Below are 21,716 nucleotides of genomic sequence, written 5' to 3'. Positions count from 1 at the left end.
TACATATACGGTGCACATACATACACTCACATATACTTATACGCCTACGTACTTATATGGCGTATATACTTCTACTCTAATCACACTTATACGCCCTATTATTGTGTTCAGCTCTCGTTTTCGTGTTTTTAAGGGTTTTCTTCGATTTCGGCGCCGTCAGCCACCATGGTTGGCCGAAGTTTGATCGTGTGTGACCCATGTAGCTTCGGGGTGTCCAGATCTAAGCTATGGTGGCCATTAAGCTCGTTTTTGGTTGATTAAGCACCCGAATAAGGCTAGATCTAGATTCAAATGGCTCATTCGGCATCACGGGGCTTCGGTGTCGGGTTCTAATATGTTGGGCCAGCTGAGATAAATGATTTCTACCAAGTTTCATGCAAAACCGACTTCGTTTACCCGTCCTCTTCACTAACCGAGCACTACTCGTTTTACACGGAACGAACCGAGTAACCCGTTTACTATCAAGTTTATTACTTTATCAATAATCATGGCCTGTTCTGTCATCCTACCAATTTTCATGCAAACCCGTACAAGAAAAGTAAACATTTTTAACAAATACGTACCTTTGAGGTTTTTTAATCGAAATCACTCGAATAGACAAAAACCATATCAAAGTAACTCAGAACCGAGTGATTCAAGTGGCCACGGAACCGTCTCACCCCGATCTATGAACCCATCAGCTCTCCTTCGCCGGAAAACGCCGCTACAGTCACCAAAAAAGCTGAACAGTGGCCGGAAAATTCCATTTTTAGCATGTATGTATATATGCGTGTATGTATGTATGTAATCATCTATATGTATGTACGTATGTATGTATGTTAAGATTACGTTTGTTCTCAAACGTCTTGAACTAATCCAAGATACCGACAATGACATGTAACCATGTGTGTATTTATCTAACCATCGCTATATGTATTATAAAGACAAAATAATAATTGAAAAAAAGAAATTAGTTATCCCAACGATATGTCGTCAGAAAAGGTTTTCAATTTTCTTTTTATGTTTTTCAGTCCTTAAGTTATTCTTAGCGATCATTTTATTATTTATTTCTGGTTATCAATCCCGATGACATATTGTTGGGATTGGTCAGTTAGTTTTTTATTATTTATTTCTTATTTAACATGTTTTTAAAGAAAAAGGAAAATAAAATATAAACAGCCTATTCCCGACAACATGTTGTCAGGATTTGTTAGTTATTTTTTTAATTATTTATTTCTTATTTAACATGTTTATAAAGAAAAAAGATAATAAAATATAAACCATCTATACCAACAACATGTCACTAGGATTGGGTAGTTAATTTTTTTATTATTTATATTTAATTTATGATGATTTTAAGTAAAAGGAAACATAAAATAAGACAAGTAGTCAGGAGAAGTATCGAGTCAAAGGTTGGTTTAGTCCAAGTTGGTCTTGCGTATTAACAATTCACACGCATATTGACCCATCAAGAAATTTAGGATTTTATATCCTTATAATATGTCGTCGGGATAGGGTTGGATATACCGATAAAATCATGTCGTCGGGATAGGTTTCGTCGCAAAAAGACTAGTTTCTTATGGTACTAAGAAACCACCTTTGAGCAAGGCCTGCCGTAAGGTGTGGCTGGGTGGTCGACGGCCACATGTCCGACAACCCGCTAGGCCCGAATATGTTTTTTAAATTAAATGTTTTTTTATCAAACAATATATATATATATTTAGTGTTTAATCAATAACATAACCACTTTTTGCTTAGTGACAAAAAGATACTACTCTCAATCAAAAGGTTATGAGTTTTAGTTTCATTTGTGTCACACCCTCAAATTCCACTAACGGAGTTTTACCGTCAGAGGGTGTGAACTAACAGGATCGGAATCATTAGTTATAATCTAACCATAAAAACAAAGTTTCAAAACCATGAAAACGTTTACGAGTAATTAAATGCGGAAGCGTAAAAACCATAAAATAAATGTTGCGTCACGCAGGACGACTTAAACCCAATGGTAACAGTTTTAAAATAGTTTGCGTAACAAAAACGTTTTCAAGCAATGCATGATCCTATACCGCGCGCCCGCCTCGGCTACCTGAGAATAACATACTAAAAGTGTCAACACAAGGTTGGTGAGTTCACAAGTTTATATAAAATAAAGCGTTCAGCGTTTTGCGTTAAGCGTTTTGCGTTACAGCGTTTTGCGCTACAGCGTTTTGCGTTACCAGATAGTGTTATGTCAATTATATATCTATAGGTAGCTAGCCTATAAAACAAGTATCACTAAGTGTTCGACACCGAAGCTGACTGTTTATCATTTGCCTTGCCACCAGGTCATCCAGACCATGGTATGTGTTTAGCCAAGATTACACCCACTCGACATCCAGTCGAGTTTAGCGTTGGGTGGGGTTTGTCAAACCCAGTAGTACTACTCAACAGTGACTCGCTATTATCCAAATATTAACCAGTTCGATGTGAATGAAGGACTTTAGTTAACGCGTTTGCCACTTAGTCTTTACAAGTGATATATAATCTATATTAACAAAATCTTAAATGTGTTTTCGGAGTATGTTATCTCCCCCAAGTGAAAAGCGTTTAAAAAGTTTAAAATGGGGAAAGTGAAACTCACTGTTTGCGAAGTATTCCCAAAATAATTCACCAAGATGCGCGTTCACAGAAAAACTCTCTCTAGCGTTCTAAAACAACAAAGAGATTTTTCTAAGTGTCGGAATATTATCGAGTCTCTAGACCAGGCATATAATACCTATGCACATAACATGTTTCGTGTTTCGTTTGTGAATCGTGTGTGACTTTAACAAATGTATTTGTGATACGTTACATGTGTAAGCAATTATTTACGTGTCATGTATTCATAAAGTACATCACTAGCAATTACTCCCCGTAAGGGCAATTTGGTCAACACATAACAATTAACTAGCCAATATTCCCCACGAGGGCAATTTGGTCAAATCATGACAATCAATTAGCAATTATTCTCCGCAAGGGCAATTTGGTCAAAACATAACATTATATAGCAAGTATTATGTTTCATGCATTTTCACAAAATTCAGCAGCTAGTTTCACCGAGACAGAATGTTATTTGAAATTCCCGTTAAAAGAAAAATCCAATAAATGCAAGACCACTTGGGTTAGGTTCCTAACTCAATAAGTCAACTTCCAGAAGTGGAACCAACCCAATTGGTCTCGTAGTTCATGAGATATAACATTTACAAAACAACCAAACAGCAGGTCTAACAACTCAGCTTTGCACAACGTTTTTTTAAAATCATAAAAGTTAACTTTTACATGTCCAAAAATTTCAAATTTATATTCTTCAGAAACTAGACTTAACCTAGTTCACTGTAGTATCAATAATCTCAACCAATTCTTACATTTACACCCCGTTACAGTCAATCAAACATCAACACACAATCTGTCCAGAAACTGTTTGCATCCAAACTCAACAATTTAACTATCTATGGACCACAAATCATTCATATAACACTCTAGACTCCACAATCACTATCCATGCACATCAATTACACATGACATACATGATTAGGGTTTTTGTTTGAACTCAAATCAAAGACACGACAATTAACATGTAACAATATCAATTCTAGTTATCAAATCATCATCAATACATCATCAAATCAAACAAAATCATATGAACACACTAACATATAAAAATCGGAATCTAGGGTTTGTAATTAACCCAATAAAAGTCAAGATTAAGTATAAAGGATGCATAGGATAGTCGATTATACCTTCCTAGCACCTTAATCTTCAATCAAAAGTTGAAATTGATGGTATGTATGTGTGTGTATGTCGACGGCAGCCAAGGAGCCAGGGGGGGGTTCCGATCGGGGTTGTGTAGGGAATGGGGTAAAGGTTAGGGTTAACATATTATAAATAATAATATGTTACACTTTGGCCCCTCAACTTCTAAGTATTACTTATCTAGCTTAAACTATCTTGTTTACAGCTTGAGTTAGTGTTTTAACCAATATTATCACATAACACATAAGTCTAACACCTAATTATCACATAATTATTGTTTTGACGTTTTTCGTTTATTCACCAATCATTTGCGTCAACTCGTTTGCGTTTCGGTGCAATTCCCGAAAGACTACACATGTAGTAAGTGTTAAGCGTCATTTAAACCCTAGTTTAAATGTAATGAAGTGTGCGTTATAGATTCAGTGATCTTAAGTTTGAATTGACGGAGTTGAGTTAACGGAGTTAACCTGAAATTGACGATTGTCACAATTTGAGACATATTTAATCTTATTTTTATACAAATATATACAACCCAAATTATTACCAAGTAAGCTCAAATAAAAAGCAAATTGTTTAAACCCAACAAAATATTGCTTCTAGTTAAGGCCAAAAAAATTTCGTCTTCGACTCAATACTTTTTTTACGTTTTCAGAGGCGTCCTTGACTTTGAGAAAGTGTCGTCTTGACGCACGAGAGAATTGACCAATTTCACTCATCTTTGATGGCAATGGTCCAGCTGCACTTGAGTGGCAATAAAAATTTTCTTTGTTTTTAAAGAAGTCTTATTTTACTTGAAAATGTTAATCACTAGAGTGTTGGTAATTTCCATATTACTAGGCCCGTCATGTGTAGATGACCGGGTTATACCTATTGGGCCTATGGAATTCATTAATGATTTAATGGGTTTATGGGGTTGCAAAATATTGGTAATTACTTGTTGACCAAGTTAGGGTCTCCCTAAATACAGAGTCATGTGATGGTTATTTTATAAGTGAGAAGGATTATTGTAATTGAGTTTTGTGCTAGTTTCTTGATTATAATAATACGTGATTTTACCCTAAATATTGTGTGCTCGTTCGTGTTTTCGTTATCAATTCGTTATTGAATTAGTATTAGATCCAAGTTTGAGAAATCAATAATTGTGATCGCGGTGAGGCGGATCAAGCAACCATTGATCGGGAGTCGGAAAAGAACAACCAAGCCATAGTTTTTTATTCCAACGAAGATATTGTTCTCGTCAAGAGCGACGCCTCGTTACAGTGATTGGCAGTGAGTGGTGGCTTGTGGAGGAGCTATCGGAACCAAGTTGGGTTTCCAAATTGGGTTCTATTTGATAAAGTAGATCAGTCGAACTTGTTATTTACGGCGGCGGAATTACGGTTCTTCTGGCAGTGGCGAGTAGCAACAGGTCAGGCAGAATTGCAACGGTGTTCTAACTTGTCCGGTGCCTGCTATAGAAAGAACAAGAAGGTTTTCGTTGATCGGTATTTGTTGCAGGCGAAGGGTTTTTTTGATCTGGTTGTGCAGCGGGAACATCGAAGTGGAAAAGTGTCTCCAAATGTCAAGTCAATTAAAGAAACGAAAGAATTATTTGAAGCACAGGGCACAAGAATTAGGAGTCTAATTCTTGGATTCTTTTTTTCTCTAATGCAACAGTATAAAAAGAAAACAAAAGTCAAAAAGTTCAGTTGGTTTTGTACGTGGTTTGGTTTTTCTATAGGTATTCGTAACCGAATCTTGCGAATATACGGGTTTGGTTCTGAAAAGTTGTTCGGGGCTGATTCGTTCATATTGTTCCAACGAACTGGAGAAAGGGGTTGGACAAGTCGGTTGGTTCAATCGGAGTTTGTTTTTATTCGGGTTAAACGAGTTATGTTTTAGCCAAGGATTTTGATTTGAAAGATGTGCTCGTGTTTTGATTCGGGAACAAAAGAAGATCAAGGTAGATTGTCGTTCATACGATTAGATAACCGGGATCGTAGCCAAAGGAGTGGTTATGCGAGCTCATACGACCGGGTGAATGGTCAAGGATATAGTCACAGAGGTAGTCTAGTTTGGGGGAGCCGAAGAACACATGTATGGATTAAGAAAAGTTATGGGGAGATCAAGGTCAAGATGGTTGTGAAAACCGAGAATGTCAAATTCATGAGTCAAATCAAACAACGCAAAAGAGACATGCTCGGAGTTGAAGAGCCACCTATTTCGAGTCGGAAATTAGGGGGTAATTGTTGGAAGTAATTTCCAAATTTATAGGCCCGTCATGTGTAGGTGACCGGATTGGACCTATTGGGCCTGTGGGATTCATTATTATGTAATGGGTTTATGGGGTTACAATTGGGGTTTATTATATTTGATAATGTCTCGGCTAGCAAGTTAGGTTACACTATATAAACCGAGTTATGGTTAGATGTTAGAAAGTGTGGAGTTGGTGTAACTGAGTTTGGGTTCATCAAGAGTCAAACCGAGTTAGGGTTTGAGGGTTGTAATCCGTTTTTTAAGTTAGATTTTCGGATTAATAAATAAGAGTTATTTGTTTAGTTCATGTTTGATTATCGATCTGGGACTTGAAGTGGTATCAAAGCTAATTCCAAAAAGAAATATTAAACCCCCACCGTCGTCCATCGAAGTGGTGATCGTGATCAGAAGTGAATCCAAAAATCAAAAAGGTAGTGCTTTGCATTTACACCCACTGTTGATTGAAGCAAGGGTGTTTTATAAAAGGGAATATTTCTTAGTGTCCTACGTCCAGGTCAAATTGAAACAAAAAGGGTTGTGGTTGCTAAGGTTCTAGATTATTTTTGATTCGACAGCAAGGAAGGGCAGAAAGAAAAACCTAAAGAATAAACATAGTGGTTTAATTCTTTTGTCATTTGGTTCAATTAAAGTTTGATCGATTCGTGGTTAGAGTTTTATGAAGAATGATGGGTGAAAAAGAAACAGTGAAGACGAGCAGTACAAGCGGGACTGGGAACCCAAATGCGTTCCAAAGTCCTATGCTTATCTCTACCAATTACACGGTATGGGCTATTCGAATGATGGTACTCTTGAACGTGCATACGGTTTGGGATACCATTGATCCGGGTGCAACCAATGATGATAAAAGCAATATCGCAATTGCATTGAATTGTCAGTCGATCCTGGAAGCAACCATCATGCAAGTGGGTAATCTTGATTCGGCCAACGAGATTTGGAACGTGATTAAGACTCGTAATCTTGGGTCTGATCGGGTTAAGGAGGCAAGATTGCAAACTCTTATGAATGAGTTTGATGGTATGAGAATGAAAGAGACGGGGACCATTGACGAGTTTGTGGCGAAACTCTCGTGGACGGCATCGAAGGCGGCGAGTTTAGGAGAGATGATCGAGGAAACTAAGATGGTCAAGAAGTTCCTTTCAATTTTACCCCGAAGTAATTTTATTCAAATTGTTGCATCTCTTGAACAAACTTTGGATCTCAAAACTGTTGGGTTTGAAGACTTGGTGGGACGTTTAAAAGCATACGAGGAGCGGATTCGGGAAAAAGACATGCATTCCGAAACCCAAGGTAAGCTTATGTTTCAAAGGTATGAATCTTCAAGTAGTCGGTACAATGATTGTGAGTCAACTCATGGAGGTCGTGGACGTGGAGGAGGGCGAGGACGAGGTGGTCGCGGGTCGAGTCAAAACCGCAGTTATCAAGAAAACGCCATGAACCGGGAAAACCGTGAGCATAAGGGCAAAACCCGGGACCTCTCAAAGGTTCAATGTTATCGATGTGATGAGTTTGAACACTTTGTCCATAAGTGTCCCAACCAAAAACAAAAAGTTAAAGGTGATGCAAAGTTAGTTGAAGCATCCGAGACAAGGGATCCTGCTTTGTTTATGATTAAGAGTGTTCAAGAAACGGTGTTCTTGAATGAAAAGAAGGTTATACCCGGAAACTACGAGTCCAAAGATGGTGATGAATGGTATTTGGACAACGGCGCGAGTAACCATATGACGGGTAAAAGGTCTTTCTTTTCTGAACTTAACAATCGTGGCATGGGAAAGGTAAAGTTTAGGGATGACTCTTATGTTGATATAAGTGGTAAGGGTTCGATTTTATTTGAGGCTAAAAGTGGTGAACATCGTTTGCTTACGATGTTTATTTTATACCGAGTCTTCGAAGCAATATTATTAGTCTCGGTCAAGCCTCGGAACACGGGTGTGATATTCATATAAAAGATAACTACCTTACAATGCATAATGGGCAAGGTAGGTTATCGATGAAGATGACTCGTTCCCCTAATTGGCTATACCGGATACAATTAAAGATTGGTAAACCGATTAGTTTACTTAGCCGAATTGAAGAAACAAGTTGGTTGTGACATGCTAGGCTTGGTCACTTGAACTTTGAGTCAATAAAGCTAATGGCTAAGAGGGAGATGGTTGAAGGGATGCGTGGCGTTATCATGAAAACAAGTTATGTGAATCTTGTTTGGTCGGGAAGCAAACGAGACAATCCTTTCCAAATTCGGTGGATTTTAGAGCGACTTGAACCTTAGAACTTGTGCACGGTGATCTGTGTGGACCGATTACCCCTCCAACAACAGCATGTAACAAGTATGTTTTTGTTTTAATCGATGATTACTCACAATTTTTTTGGACGTATTTGTTAAAGGATAAAGATGAGGCGTTTGAAGCTTTTAAGAAGTTTAAAGAATTGGTTGAAAGTGATGTTGAGAAAAAGATCAAGACGTTTTGTACCGACCGAGGTGGTGAGTTTACCTCACATAAGTTCAACCAGTTTTCTGACATAGAAGGCATTCAAAGACATTTAACGGCACCATACGAACCTCAACAAAACGGGGTGGTAGAAATACAGAATCAAACCTTATTGGAGATGACACAGAGTATATTAAAAGTAATGGGTCCGAATTACTTATGGGGTGAGGCAATCCGACATGCATCGTACATTGATAATCGATTCCTACTCGTGCCCTAAAAGAGAAAACGCCATACAAGATGTTGAAAGAAAAGAAACCAAATATTGCTCATCTAAAAGTATTTGGTTGTGTGACATATGCAAAGATAGTGGGCACTCACTTGAAAAAGCTCGATGACCGTTCGAGAATTTTAGTGCATATCGGAGTCGAGACCGGGTCCAAAGCTTACCGATTGTTCGATCTGAAGACCCAGAAGGTTGTGATAGCTTGTGATGAGGTTTTAGACGAGAAGAAGACGTGGGTTTGGTCTAATTCGGGTCAATCCAATGAAGAAACGGAGCTAGCACCGGGTATATTTTGGGTTGATTGGAACGGGATTATTGATACCGGAATTGGGCAAGTTGTAACCGAGCCTATGGGAAACAACAGCATTAGCGACGAAAATTCAGCTTTGTCGCCCAATTCAGCAACATCATCAGCTAATTCAGACAGCTCATCAGCACCTTTAGCGATAGATTCTGACACTCTGGTCGCTATTTCCAACAACTCAGCATCCAGTTTAGCGACACCAGCGACAAATGGTTTAGCGACAGCAGCACATAATGAACTAGAAAGTAACCTGAGAAGATCTACACGTGATCCGATCGCACCGGTTAAGTTCAATGATTATGTCCTATGTTCGGAAGTGGAGGACATTGAACTTCTTTTGTTAGAAGAAGGTGACCTGAGGAATTTTAGTGAAGCAAAATCCAAACCGGAATGGCTAAAGGCTATGCAAATGGAACTCGAATCCATTAAACGAAACGACACATGGAAGTTGACCGAGAGGGGCTAAAGCTATCGGGTTGAAGTGGGTTTTCAAGGTGAAAAGAAATGCAGATGGTTCGATTAATATATATAAAGCAAGACTCACGGCAAAGGGTTACGTGCAACAACCCGGAGTCGATTTTGACAAAGTCTTTGCTCCGGTGGCGAGACTTGAAACCGTCCGTATGCTCATTTCCATTGCTGCTACCGACGGATGGGAATTACATCATGTGTATGTAAAGTCAACATTGTTAGCGGTTGAGCACATTAGTGGTAGGGAACAACGAACTGAAATTCTTATAAAAGCACTTGCGAGAAGCATGTTTGACGAGATGAGAAGATTGCTCGGCGTTGAAGATCTCCTAGTTTTGAGTCGGAAATTAGGGGGTGATTGTTGGTAATTTCCATATTACTAGGCCCGTCACGTGTAGGTGACCGGGTTAGACCTATTGGGCCTATGGAATTCATTAATGATGTAATGGATTTATGGGGTTGCAATTGGGCTTTTTTATTGGTAAGTACTTGTTGACCAAGTTAGGGTATCCCTATAAATACATAGCCATGTTATGGTTATTGTATAAGTGAGAGGGATTATTGTAATTGAGTTTTGTGCTAGTTTCTTGAATATAATAATACGTGAGTTACTCTAAATATTGTGTGCTCGTTTGTGTTTCCGTTATCAATTCGTTCTTGATAGAGTAACTAGTTTGGATTGCCATTTTGAAAATGTCGAATATTCAATGAGCTCATCCTTTTCAATTTTCTTTTGTTTTCATAAATTGTAGGAGAGGTATGTAAACTTTATGTCTACAAATATATTGTCACCAGACCTAGTAGTAGACCAATTCAATACCCACAACTTTGAGAGTAGAGCGCTATATATAAAGACGGGTCTCATATACGGCTTTAGGGCCACTCATGATTCCTACTATTCATTACCGGTGATACCATGTTGTAGCACTGGGTGAATTTCATGTTCAACCCCAAAATTATTGTTTTATATTTAATATGTTATTTTTATTCAGAACAAGCTACTAATCATTTAACCTGCTTATAATAAAACAATAGGGTCTTTTGAGTGATAAAATTTCAGTATGTGAATGTATGTGTCTCTAGAAAATTTAAATTTTATGTATGTAGGGTCTGAGTGGGGATAGTATTTCTCTCCTGTATGTTCATGGAGTTTTGAAAAATCCAAACATTTTCAGAGATAGATAGAGAGGTAAGAATTTATCGAACGAACCGCACTCCTTCGTATACGTCAGGAGTCCATTGATGAGAAGGGCCTGGGGAAAGCTTGAATCCAATTCCTACAGTGATGAATATGAGCGCAATTGAAATTCCTGAGGAGCTATACATTTGTGTATTGATAAGACCATTCACTATTTCTTGAAGCTCGATCTCTCTCCCGGATGAACCATATAGCCAAGAGAAACCATGAACCAGAATATAAGAGCTTGCCCTGCCCATGAGTAAATATTTTATAATAACCTTGAAGAAGCGTGTATCGACTTACTTGTATACGATCAACGTTCTTCGGGTACGAGTGTGCTATATCACCGATGGTTTTCCGAGATACGAGTTCTTCCACCTACAAAACGAACAGCACCGTGAGCTTACCCCTCAGAAAGGGACAGAGGGGTCCTCTTTGGGGTAACCCTCCGGTGTGAGAATCAGATATTGTAAGAGAAGATAAGGATGTGAAAATGAGTAAAGGACTTAGAATATATTTTCTTCCCCGTCCCAACTGTTGAGGTCGTGTGGTATTTATAGTATTAGGGTTCTCAATGATTGGGCTCAGACCCAATTAGGGCCTTTTTGGCCTCCTCCTATTGCTTCGCGCCACGTGTACTTAGGACACCTGGTGCTTTTTCATTGATTATTCTCTGACCAAGGTATTTCACCTGACCCATGTGCCATCACGTGGTGGCACATAGGCTTTGCTGAGTTGTCCACCCTTCATTGGCAGCTGTCTACATCAGCACATTCTTTATTCCTTAAAAGATACATTCTGGAAGGTTGTCTGATGAGTACAATCATGGTTGTCCTTATCCTGATTTGGATTAGACTATTGTCTCATTTGTTGTGTGTCGCTTACGCGCGGCCTTTATGCGCCTATCCCGGGGATGCGCAGGGTCTTCTCTTTATTCTCACACTAAATGTGTGTGTTGTGTGCATATGTGATATGCGCCACGCGCAGGTGTTTCATGCACTTGCGCATAGGTTTTGGCTTTGTGTCTTCATGACATCCTGATTTCAAGCCTCTTGTCTATATCTTGTGGGTTGACCCGCCCCGCTCGATGTTAAGGCGGGTGTATACCCCTTCAAGCCCCCCCAGTCTAATGTGTGTCTTGTCTCGCGAGAGCGAGGTAAGATAGATATTAGACTTAATAGTTTGCTTTTTCAATAGGGCTTGTTTTTTCGTTTTCTTTTCTTGTACGCGCGTTGCGCGAAATTCCATCCCTTTGGTTAAAACGAATCGTCAATGCACGTGGTTGGTTGGTGTTGACATGCATCAGAGATGGAGGTGTTATGTGTCAGACCTTTCGTGTGCTCGAGGTGCTACAGTGGCCTTTCACGTCTCCTCATACAGTGTCAGGAACACGTGTCGCGCTTATGTTGACCTACGCCTGCGAGTGGGGGAGCGTGAGCGTATATCTGATTATTACTTGTTTCTCTCTCTCTCTCCTGGGCCTATAAAACCAAACCTTTTGAACGGTTTTTTCTTCATCTCCATTGTCACTTTCAGAGCTTTTGCCTATCCTTTACATTCCGATTAAGAGCTTTCGTCTCTGTCCCTGAATTCCGTGCTTAAAGTATCCATATTGTTCGATTCGCAATTGTATGTCTGATAACCCAGACACCACAATTTCCCCTAGTAAAGGCCATGTAAAATCAGTGGTTATGTCTACTTTGAAGAAAACCGGCAAGGGTACTCGGGTTGCCGAGGCCTCGTCGGAGGAGGGAGGGAAGAACAAGGCGGTGAAGAGATGGGATGAGATTCCCTGCAAGTTGAAACAACCTGATTTTGATAATCTCGTCGCCTCTCAGGGTTTTCTCCCTGAGTATGGTTGTCTGCTCCCGGCGACCGGGCAGACGGCGGCGGATCCTCCCGCCGGCTATATCTCTTTATATTCTCATTTTTTCACCCACTGTAATCTTCGTCTTCCGATGACGAGGTTTATAGGTGCGCTCCTCCAATTTTACGGGATTCATATATCTCAAGTCCATCCCTTTGGATTAGTGCGCATGACTCATTTTGAGTTCATGTGCAAAGCTCAGCGCGAGGAGCCCACCCCTCGGCGCTTTCAATATTTTTATAAACCGAAAATCCAAGATTCTTGGTTCTCATTCACACCGCGCGGTCAGAAGGTTAAGTGCTGCACTGTTACCTTCAAAAGCCTTCATGACTGGGCTGAAAAATTCTTTTATATCAAGGCTGGTGTTATTCCCATTCGTATGACCATGCGCGCGATTACTTCCGCGCCCGCGGATGATGACGTTCTTAAGAATCCATCTGGCGCGTGGGTTGAAAAATTATCTGCTGAACCATCCCCCGCCAAGAATATTTGCGAGGAAGCGCCGGTGGGGGTTGGTATGAGCAAGAGGTGGACTGACAGCGAGACTGAGCCTGTCATCCATGTTGATGGCTCAGTTGGATTGTTTGTTCATTGCATTAATTCTGCGCGAGTATAATTCGTTTTGCTGATATCACTTGTCTTGTTTTATGCAGAAAGCAAGGAATACATCCACGCCGCCTATAACGAGCATACAGAAGGTGGCTCTGTCGCGCTGAACGCTGGGGAAGTTGCTTTCCCTGATCGCTTCGATGATATGTTCATCCCTGTCGATTTAGAATTTTGCTTTGACAGCGATGCGCCTGGTAAGCCTTTGTATTTGTGCTTAGGCCCTTAGAATACCAAATTTGGTTTTAACATTTCTGTTGCGCGTATTGTAGATGCGGTCACTAATTATGAGTTGGAGCCTGTGGAAGAAGAAGGGGAGGAGGAAGAAGCTGAAGCGCAAAAACTCAAGCGCAAGGCTAAAGGCAAAACTGGCGCAGGGGCCAGTAAAAAACAAAAAAAAAGATGACGCCTCTGTTGCCCAGAATCTTCATCCTACTCAAGTGAAGGAATCTGAGAAAATTAAGGGTTTTACTTCCAAGTTTTCCTTGTCATCTTTGCCTCAAGGTGTGGGTAATCCTCCAGTCCACACGAGGTATGGTGCTGCTACCTCATCTCTGCGCGCGGCGGACAAGGGAAGCGATGCTGCGCCTGCTGTTTCGTCTTCTCCAACAGGTATACTTTGTTTATATTTTGTGGTTTTATGAGTGTGATTCCAATGGAGTTATTAATGAAGCTTTGTTCACTCAAATGTTTGTAGAGCCCGCAACATTGGTGGATCAACCTCAGGCGCAGCAAGGTGCCAAGGTTATGCCGAAGATTGTTTTGAAGTCCTCTGTTTTGCCCTCAAAAAGGGGGAAAATGGACTTCATTGTGACAATCGTCAATTTCAGGTTAACTCCGTTAACTCAACTCCGTCAATTCAAACTTAAGATCACTAATCTATAACGCACACCTCATTAAATTTAAACTAGGGTTTAAATGACGCTTAACACTTACTACATGTGTAGTCTTTCGGGAATTGCACCGAAACGCAAACGAGTTGACGCAAACGATTGATGAATAAACGAGTCAAAACAGTAATTATGTGATAATTATATGTTAGACTTATGTGTTATGTGATAACATGGTTATAAACGTTAACTCAAGATGTAAACTAGTTATTTAAGTTAGAAAAACAACAATTGAAAGTGGAGGGACTTGAGTGTAACTTATTATTATTATAAATAATACTAATAACTAAACCCTAACTTATTTCTTTCCCCCACAATCCCGATCGGACCCTCCCCTCCATCTCCCTTGGCTGCCGTCACCAATACACACACATGCAACCATCAATTTCAACTTTTGATCGAAGATTAAGGTGCTAGGAAGGTATAAACGACTATCCTATGCATCCTTTATACTTGATTTTGATGTTTATTGGGTTAATTACAAACCCTAGCTGCCGATTTTTATATGGTTGTGTGTTCATATGATTTTGTTTGATTGGATGATGTATTGATGATGATTTGATAACTAGAATTGATATTGTTACATGTTGATTGTTGTGTCTTTGATTTGAGTTCAAACAAAAACCCTAATCATGTATGTAATGTGTAATTGATGTGCATGGGTAGTGATTATGGAGTCTAGAGTGTTATATGAATGCATGATGGTCCATAGATAGTTGATATGTTGAGTTTGGATGCAAACAGTTTCTGGACAGATTGTATTACTGATGTTTAATTGACTGTAACGAGTTGTAAATGTGAAAATTGGATGAGATTATTGATACTACAGTAAACTAGGTTGAGTCTAGTTTCTAAAGAATATAAATTTGTAATTTTTGGACGTGTAGAAGTTAACTTTTATGATTTTACAAAAATGTTGTGCAAAGCTGAGCTGTTAGACCTGCTGTTAGGTTGTTTTGTAAATGTTATATCTCATGAACTACGAGACCAATTGGGTTGGTTCCACTTCTGGAAGTTGACTCATTGAGTTAGGAACCTAACCCAAGTGGTCTTGCATTTATTGGATTTTTCGTTTAACAGGAATTTCAAATAAAATTCTGTTGCGCATGAAATTGACTGTTATGAGTTTGCTTTAATGATTTGATGATTGTGAGAAAACTATGTGGAATAAAAATATAATAAAATATGTTCTGGAAACCTAAGACATATTTGCTTCTGTGATGATTTTTGGTAAATTAATTGAGATGCTATGATCGGTGGAATAGTACAATCTTTCAAGTAGAATTTCTGTCTCGGTGAAACTAGCTGCTGAATTGTGTGAAAATGCATGAAACATGATACTTGCTATATAATTGTTATGTTTTGACCAAAATGCCCTTGCGGGGAATAATTGCTAATTGATTGTCATGATTTGACCAAATTGCCCTCATGGGGAATAATGGCTAGTCAATTGTTATTTGTTGACCAAAATGCCCTTACAGGGAGTAATTGCTAGTGATGTACTTTATGAATACATGACACGTATATAATTGCTTACACATGTAACGTATCACAAATACATTTGTTAAAGTCACACACGATTCACAAACGAAACACGAAACATGTTATGTGCATAGGTATTATGTGCCGGGTCTAGAGACTCGATAATATTCCGACACTTAGAAAAAATCTCTTTGTTGTTTTAGAACGCTAGAGAGAGTTTTTCTGTGACGCGCATCTTGGTGATTTAATTTGGGAATATCTTCGCAAACAGTGAGTTTCACTTTCCCCTTTTAAACTGTTTTAAACGCTTTTCTCTTGGGGGAGATAACATACTCCGAAACGCATTTAAGATTTTGTTAATATAGATTATATATCACTTGTAAAGACTAAGTGGCAAACGCGTTAACTAAAGTCCTTCATAACATCGAACCGGTTAATATTTGGATAATAGCGAGTCACTGTTGAGTAGTACTACTGGGTTTGACAAACCCCACCCAACGCTAAACTCGACTGGAAGTCGAGCGGGTGTAATCTTGGCTAAACACATACCATGGTCTGGATGACCTGGTGGCAAGGCAAATGATAAACAGTCAGCTTCGGTGTCGAACACTTAGTGATACTTGTTTTATAGGCTAGCTACCTATAGATATATAATTGACATAACACTATCTGATAACGCTTAATGCAAAACGCTTAACGCAAAACGCTGTAACGCAGAACGCAAACGCTAAACGCTTTCTTTTATACAAACTTGTGAACTCACCAACCTTGTGTTGACACTTTTAGTATGTTATTCTCAGGTAGCCGAGGCGGGCGCGCGGTTTAGGAACATGCATTGCTTGAAACTCTTTTAATTATGCAAACTTGTTTTTAACGGTTATCATTGGTTTTAAGTCGTCCAGCGTGACGCAACTTTTGGTTAAAGGTTTTTACGCTTCCGCATTAAATTACTCGTAAACGTTTTTCATGGTTTTGAAACTTTGTTTTATGGTTTGATTATAACTAATGATTCCGATCCTGTTAGTTCACACCCTCTGACGGTAAAACTCCGTTGGTGGATATTGAGGGTGTGACATTCATGGCGATGCTTAATTCGCGGACTGCGGTGCGCCAAGGTATTTATTGCGCTTTGATTGTCTGATTTTTTCCTTTAGTTCAAGTCATGAATCATTTATCCTTGTTGGTTTTTTCATAGGAATTATAGCTGGCACACAAGCTGCTGGTGGCGCTGCTAGCGCTGGCGCCGTTAGTTCTGCTCCTGCTCCAAAAGTACTGAATCTCCCCTCATTGGGATCACTAAGGAGCAGGAGACTATTTTTCGCGCTGCTCTAACGGCGTCAAGACCTCCCTCACCTCCTCCTGCGCGCAGCCCTCCTCGTGAGACTATTTTTGAATCTTCCAAGTCGCAGGAGAAGAGACCTGTTATAGAGGATGATGAGGAGGTTGATTTTGAAAATTCTGATGGTGGCCGCGTAAGCCCTATAGCGCCACGCGATTTCGTGGCGCAGCCTTTTTCTCATGGGGCAGGCAGGAGCTCATCAGCTGGCGCTAATCTTTCTGCCAGTTCTCCTCAGGTATAACTTTATTTTGCTCCGCTGCGCAGACTTCCAAATTAGTGTTTAGATAACTAAAACGTTTCTTTGCGTTGCTTTGTGCTTGTAGGGAGCCGATCACATATACCGCCCGAACTGGAGTATCCTGAAGAGAGCTCATTCCAATCCTTGGGCGTATGTGAAGACTTTTGGGCTCACTCTGTTCCTCCAGCTGAAAGGAGGTTTCAAGAGGACCGCGCTCGCGTGGATTTGCTTAATGACCACCTTTTTGTTGGGTCTGCGTTTTTCGCTGCCTCCCAAGAGCTTCGCAATGATTATATAAATGTACGTGATACCCTTGTGGAGGCCAAGCAAGAGGCTAAGATTTCTGCTTGGAATCTTTCTGATGCCCGAGAGAAAGCTGAGAAATTCCAAGCAGAACTTAGCGACAATCGGGCAAGTTCCAACGCTGCTTTTGTGAAGCGCGGGCTTGAGCTGCAAGCTGCGCGGGAGAAACTACAAGTGGCAGAGGCATATGCGGCAAAGCACGCGCGTCAAGCGCGTGACCTGGAGTTGGCAGTGGAGGCGCGTGACCAAACTATTGCGCAGGTTAATACTGAAAAATCTTTGTTGGAAAGTGAGGTTGCGCGCCTGAAAGAAGAGCTTGTTGCTGCGCAAGCAGAGAAGAAAGAGGCTTTGGCGGCGGCGGCGTCCAAAAAGGAAAAGCTGAAGCAAGCCAAAGAAACTGTTGAGTTGTTAAACTCTCAGATTCCTGCTTTTGAGACGTCTGTCTCTTCTCTTGCGCAGGATCGTCATTGGCTGATTTCACAGGGTGTGACTCGTTGCGCTTATGCCGTGAAATATTCAGACGAGTTCCAGACCCTTGTGATGGACTGTAATGCAGCGTCGCGCTTGGTGGGTCGGGCTGAGGGGTTTAAGGATGGTTATGAATATGGCATGCTAAAGAAGAATCCATCTTACTACCCTTATCAGCTCGACGCTGTCTGCGCTAACATGGCTGAGGTGGGGGGGGAAGTACTTGAATACTCCAATTCCCATCCTTGAGCAGGTATTTTAACCTTAATGAGTTTACTTGACTTATTTTCATAATCTTTTGTACTTATACTGTTCCTTGTGACTTGCAGATAGCCGCGCTTGCTGACCAGCCCGATCTTGGCGCTTTAAAGAAATTACTTGATGAATGTGAAGGGACTGGTGGCAATGATGATGGCGCGGGCAACGCTACCTCTGCCAGCGGCTCTGGCGTGGCCAAAGGACCTACTCCTGACGCTATCATGACAGAAGACGACTATATTCAAAACGAACAGCTTGATTATGGTAAATTTGGAGATGACGAGGAGCGGGCTGCGCCAAATGCTGAGAGAGGAAATAATGATGAGGAAGTTGAAGAGGCTGACATTAACATAGAGACTTGAAAAGCCCCTCTTTTTTTTTGTGTGTTTGTAGTTTTTACCTCATCATTTGTAAATTTGTAAACTTCTATATTTTGGAATGAAATTTTGTTTTTCCCTTATTCGCATCTTGCGCATTCCCAATTCATCTCTTTATATTGCATGCGTGTGCTTGTTGAATATAAGGTATGCTTACACATTGAAACTTGAACAAGGTTGTAAGGAAATTATTTTTACTTAATCCTTAACAGTTGTCATATTTCAAGTTACTTTGCGATATTCTGAATATGCTGACACGTGCCTTGGCATTTTATTATTCCTCTTTTGCGCGACGTTATCGTGCATTTATTATAGGGAATTATGAATGAGTTTTTTAGCCTTTGCGTGCCAGTATGTGTTACTCTGCCTATATCCATTATAATCCCATGCGCTGCCCCGACCTGAGACCTTAACAACTATGCTTTGGCATATGCTTGCCTTAGTTGTGCTTAGGTATTTTTATGGTCCAGCTGCGCAATACGTAGGATGGATGCTATGAGTAATTTGAGCTAAGGCTCATATTATTGGGCTAAGGCCCTGACGTTTTAGAGTTAAAACTCGTTAACGCGTCTGAGCTTGAAGCTCGCGCATGTATGTTTTACTTCGTTTTATTTTTAGTTTGATGTCAATACAATGTTGTCATATTGCTCAAAATTAAAAAAGGGAAGTGTGAAACATGTATGCAAAAGGTAATAGAACACATATTAAGAAAGAAAATAGAGCATATCATTATTCATAATGGCTTAAAAAGCCTTGATTACAAACTTGACAACTTTTACATGAAACATTTTCTAAGTTGTGCTGCGTTCCATGTGCGCGGGATCTTCTTTCCATTTAAATCTTTTAAAGCGTATGCGCCTTTTCCCAATTCTTTCGAGACTTGATAAGGTCCCTCCCAGTTGGGAGACATCTTTCCCGAGAGTATTGCGCGACTAGCTTCATTGTTTCGAAGGACAAAATCATTCTTCTTGAAGTGGCATTCTTTCACGCGCTGATTGTAGTATTTTTCTAGCTTTTTCTTGTATTTGGCTTCACTGATGATAGCCGCCTCTCTGCGTCCCTCAAGTAAATTGAGATCTAACCTCCTTTCTTGCTCGTTATCAGTCTTACTCATCATGAGCACTCTATAGGATGGGCATCCAATCTCTGCTGGAATCATAGCCTCCGTTCCATAGGTTAGGCTGAACGGGGACTCGCCATTGCTGGTTTTGCTTAATGTCCTGTGCGCCCACAGGACATTGGGTAACTCCTCGACCCATGCATGGGACTCTCCCTCCAACCTTTTCTTCAGCCCATTCAGCAAGCTTTGGTTCGCGCGTTCCACTTGGCCATTCCCTTGAGGGTGGTATACTGAAGTGAAGACCTGCTTGATGTGCAAGTCCTTGAACCAATTGGATATCTTCCTGTCAGTGAATTGTTTGCCATTGTCGCTCACGATTTCCATGGGCAGGCCAAAACGGCATATGATGTGGCTCCAAATAAATTGCTTCATTGCCTCGGCTGTGATTTTTGCCACTGGCTTGGCTTCAACCCATTTTGTGAAATAGTCTACTGCCACTACCAAAAACTTTACTCGCCCTGGCGCTTGTGGTAAGGGACCCACAATATCGATTGCCCACTTGTGGAAAGGCCATGCAGAGGTCACCGGAATCAAGTTGCTCTTTGGCCGCATGGTATTTGGCGCATAGCTCTGACACGCTTTGCATTTTTGGATCTCTTTTAACGCGTCCAAGTACATGCCTGGCCAGTAGTAACCTGCGTTCATTGCCTTAGCGATCACCATGCGCGGGCCAGCATGTATTCCACGGATTCCTTCATGTATCTCTCTAATCACATAGCTTGCTTCCTCAGCGTCTAGGCATTTCATGAGCGGTCCAAGATAAGAGCGTCGGTATAACGTACCATCGAGCATTTCGTAGTTCTGGGACTTGTGTCTTATCTTCCTCGCCTGTGCGCAATCATCTGGTACCTTTCCCTCCTTCAAGAATTCCATTATTGGAGTCATCCATGATGAATGTGTTGTATGAATTACAAGAACAGACTTCGCTCCCACTGACGGGTTGCTCATTACTTCCACCCTGACATCTTTGTCAAAATGATCAAAGCTGGTTGATGCCACCTTACTTAGCGCGTCGGCAGACTTATTTTCACTGCGCGGAATGTGTATGATTATGAAAAAGTCAAATTGTTCGGTGAGTCTCTTCGCCTGCTCTAGATACAGAGGCATAGTGTTCTCCTTGGCATCATAAAGGCCATTGAATTGTGCTGCTACCAGGTATGAATCTACATGAGCCTCTAGCTTTTTAACTCCGAACTTGTGCGCGATGCGCAAACCAGCCAGCAAGGCTTCATACTCAGCTTCATTGTTGGTGCTCTTGAAATCCAACCTGATTGCGTAAGTATACTCATGATTTTCTGGATCCACCAGTTTGAGGCCTGCGCCGGACCCTTCGTTGTTTGAAGATCCATCAGTGAATAATCTCCAAACGTTTTCTTCATCATTGGCTTGCGGAGTGTCTACTTCGCGCTGGGCCTCTTCGACTTGTCCTTCAGGGATTTCTGCGATGAAATCAGCTAAGACTTGTCCCTTGATTGCTGGACGAGGTTTATAGGTGATCGTGTGCTCCCCTAATTCCAGCGCCCATTTTGTCAGCCTTCCTGAGAGCGCGGGACGTCGCAAGACTTGCTGGATGTTGTAATCAGTCAGGACTTCAATAGGATGACCATTGAAATATCTGTGAAGCTTGCACGACGCATGCGTTAGTGATAAAACTAACTTTTCTATGATGGTGTAGCGCGTCTCAGGATCTATCAGCACCCGACTTACATAATAAATTGGTGTTTGGATTCCCTTGCGATCCACCAATAATACTGCGCCAATGGCGCGCTCTCCTGCTGACAGGTACAACGTTAAAGTTTCACCTGGTAGTGGAGCTGTGAGCGCAGGCAGATTTATCAAACATTCTTTTATCTCACTGAAAGCTTGCTCGGCCTCAGGCTTCCACTTGAATTGGCTTTTCTTTAAGCAATTTCTCAATGTGTTAATGAATGGGGTAGATTTGCTTGCATGGTTTGCTAGGAACCTGTTAATTGATACCAATCTACCATTCAACTTTTGAACTTCCTTCATGGTGGATGGTGAGGGCATGCCAAGGATAGCCTCCACCTTCTCTGGGTTCACCTTGAAACCATCCTCGGTGATCATTACGCCGAGA

General features: G+C 40.8%; 1 protein-coding gene across 1 annotated transcript; it reads left to right on the top strand.

Annotated features, from left to right (window-relative positions):
• The first annotated feature begins 6,671 nt into the window (after nt 1–6,671).
• LOC143609880 (uncharacterized) lies at nt 6,672–8,712 on the top strand. Its single transcript, XM_077084513.1, has 2 exons — nt 6,672–7,778; nt 8,389–8,712. The coding sequence occupies exons 1-2, from the start codon at nt 6,672–6,674 to the stop codon at nt 8,710–8,712; spliced, it is 1,431 nt and encodes a 476-aa protein (XP_076940628.1).
• Nucleotides 8,713–21,716: the final 13,004 nt, after the last annotated feature.

This window comes from Bidens hawaiensis, unplaced genomic scaffold, assembly GCF_021521415.1.
Source record: "Bidens hawaiensis isolate Kalapana, Puna unplaced genomic scaffold, B.hawaiensis_p1.1 tig00017872_1, whole genome shotgun sequence".
Taxonomy (NCBI): Eukaryota; Viridiplantae; Streptophyta; class Magnoliopsida; order Asterales; family Asteraceae; genus Bidens; species Bidens hawaiensis.
This window is presented reverse-complemented; position numbering and strand designations above follow the sequence as displayed.

Excerpts from the sequence above, each read along its gene's own strand:
- LOC143609880 (XM_077084513.1), top strand. The coding sequence starts at position 6,672 with ATGGGTGAAAAAGAAACAGTGAAGACGAGCAGTACAAGCGGGACTGGG. Across the intron at positions 7,779-8,388 it reads ACAATCGTGGCATGGGAAAG|GATAAAGATGAGGCGTTTGA; the intron begins GTAAAGTTTAGG and ends TATTTGTTAAAG.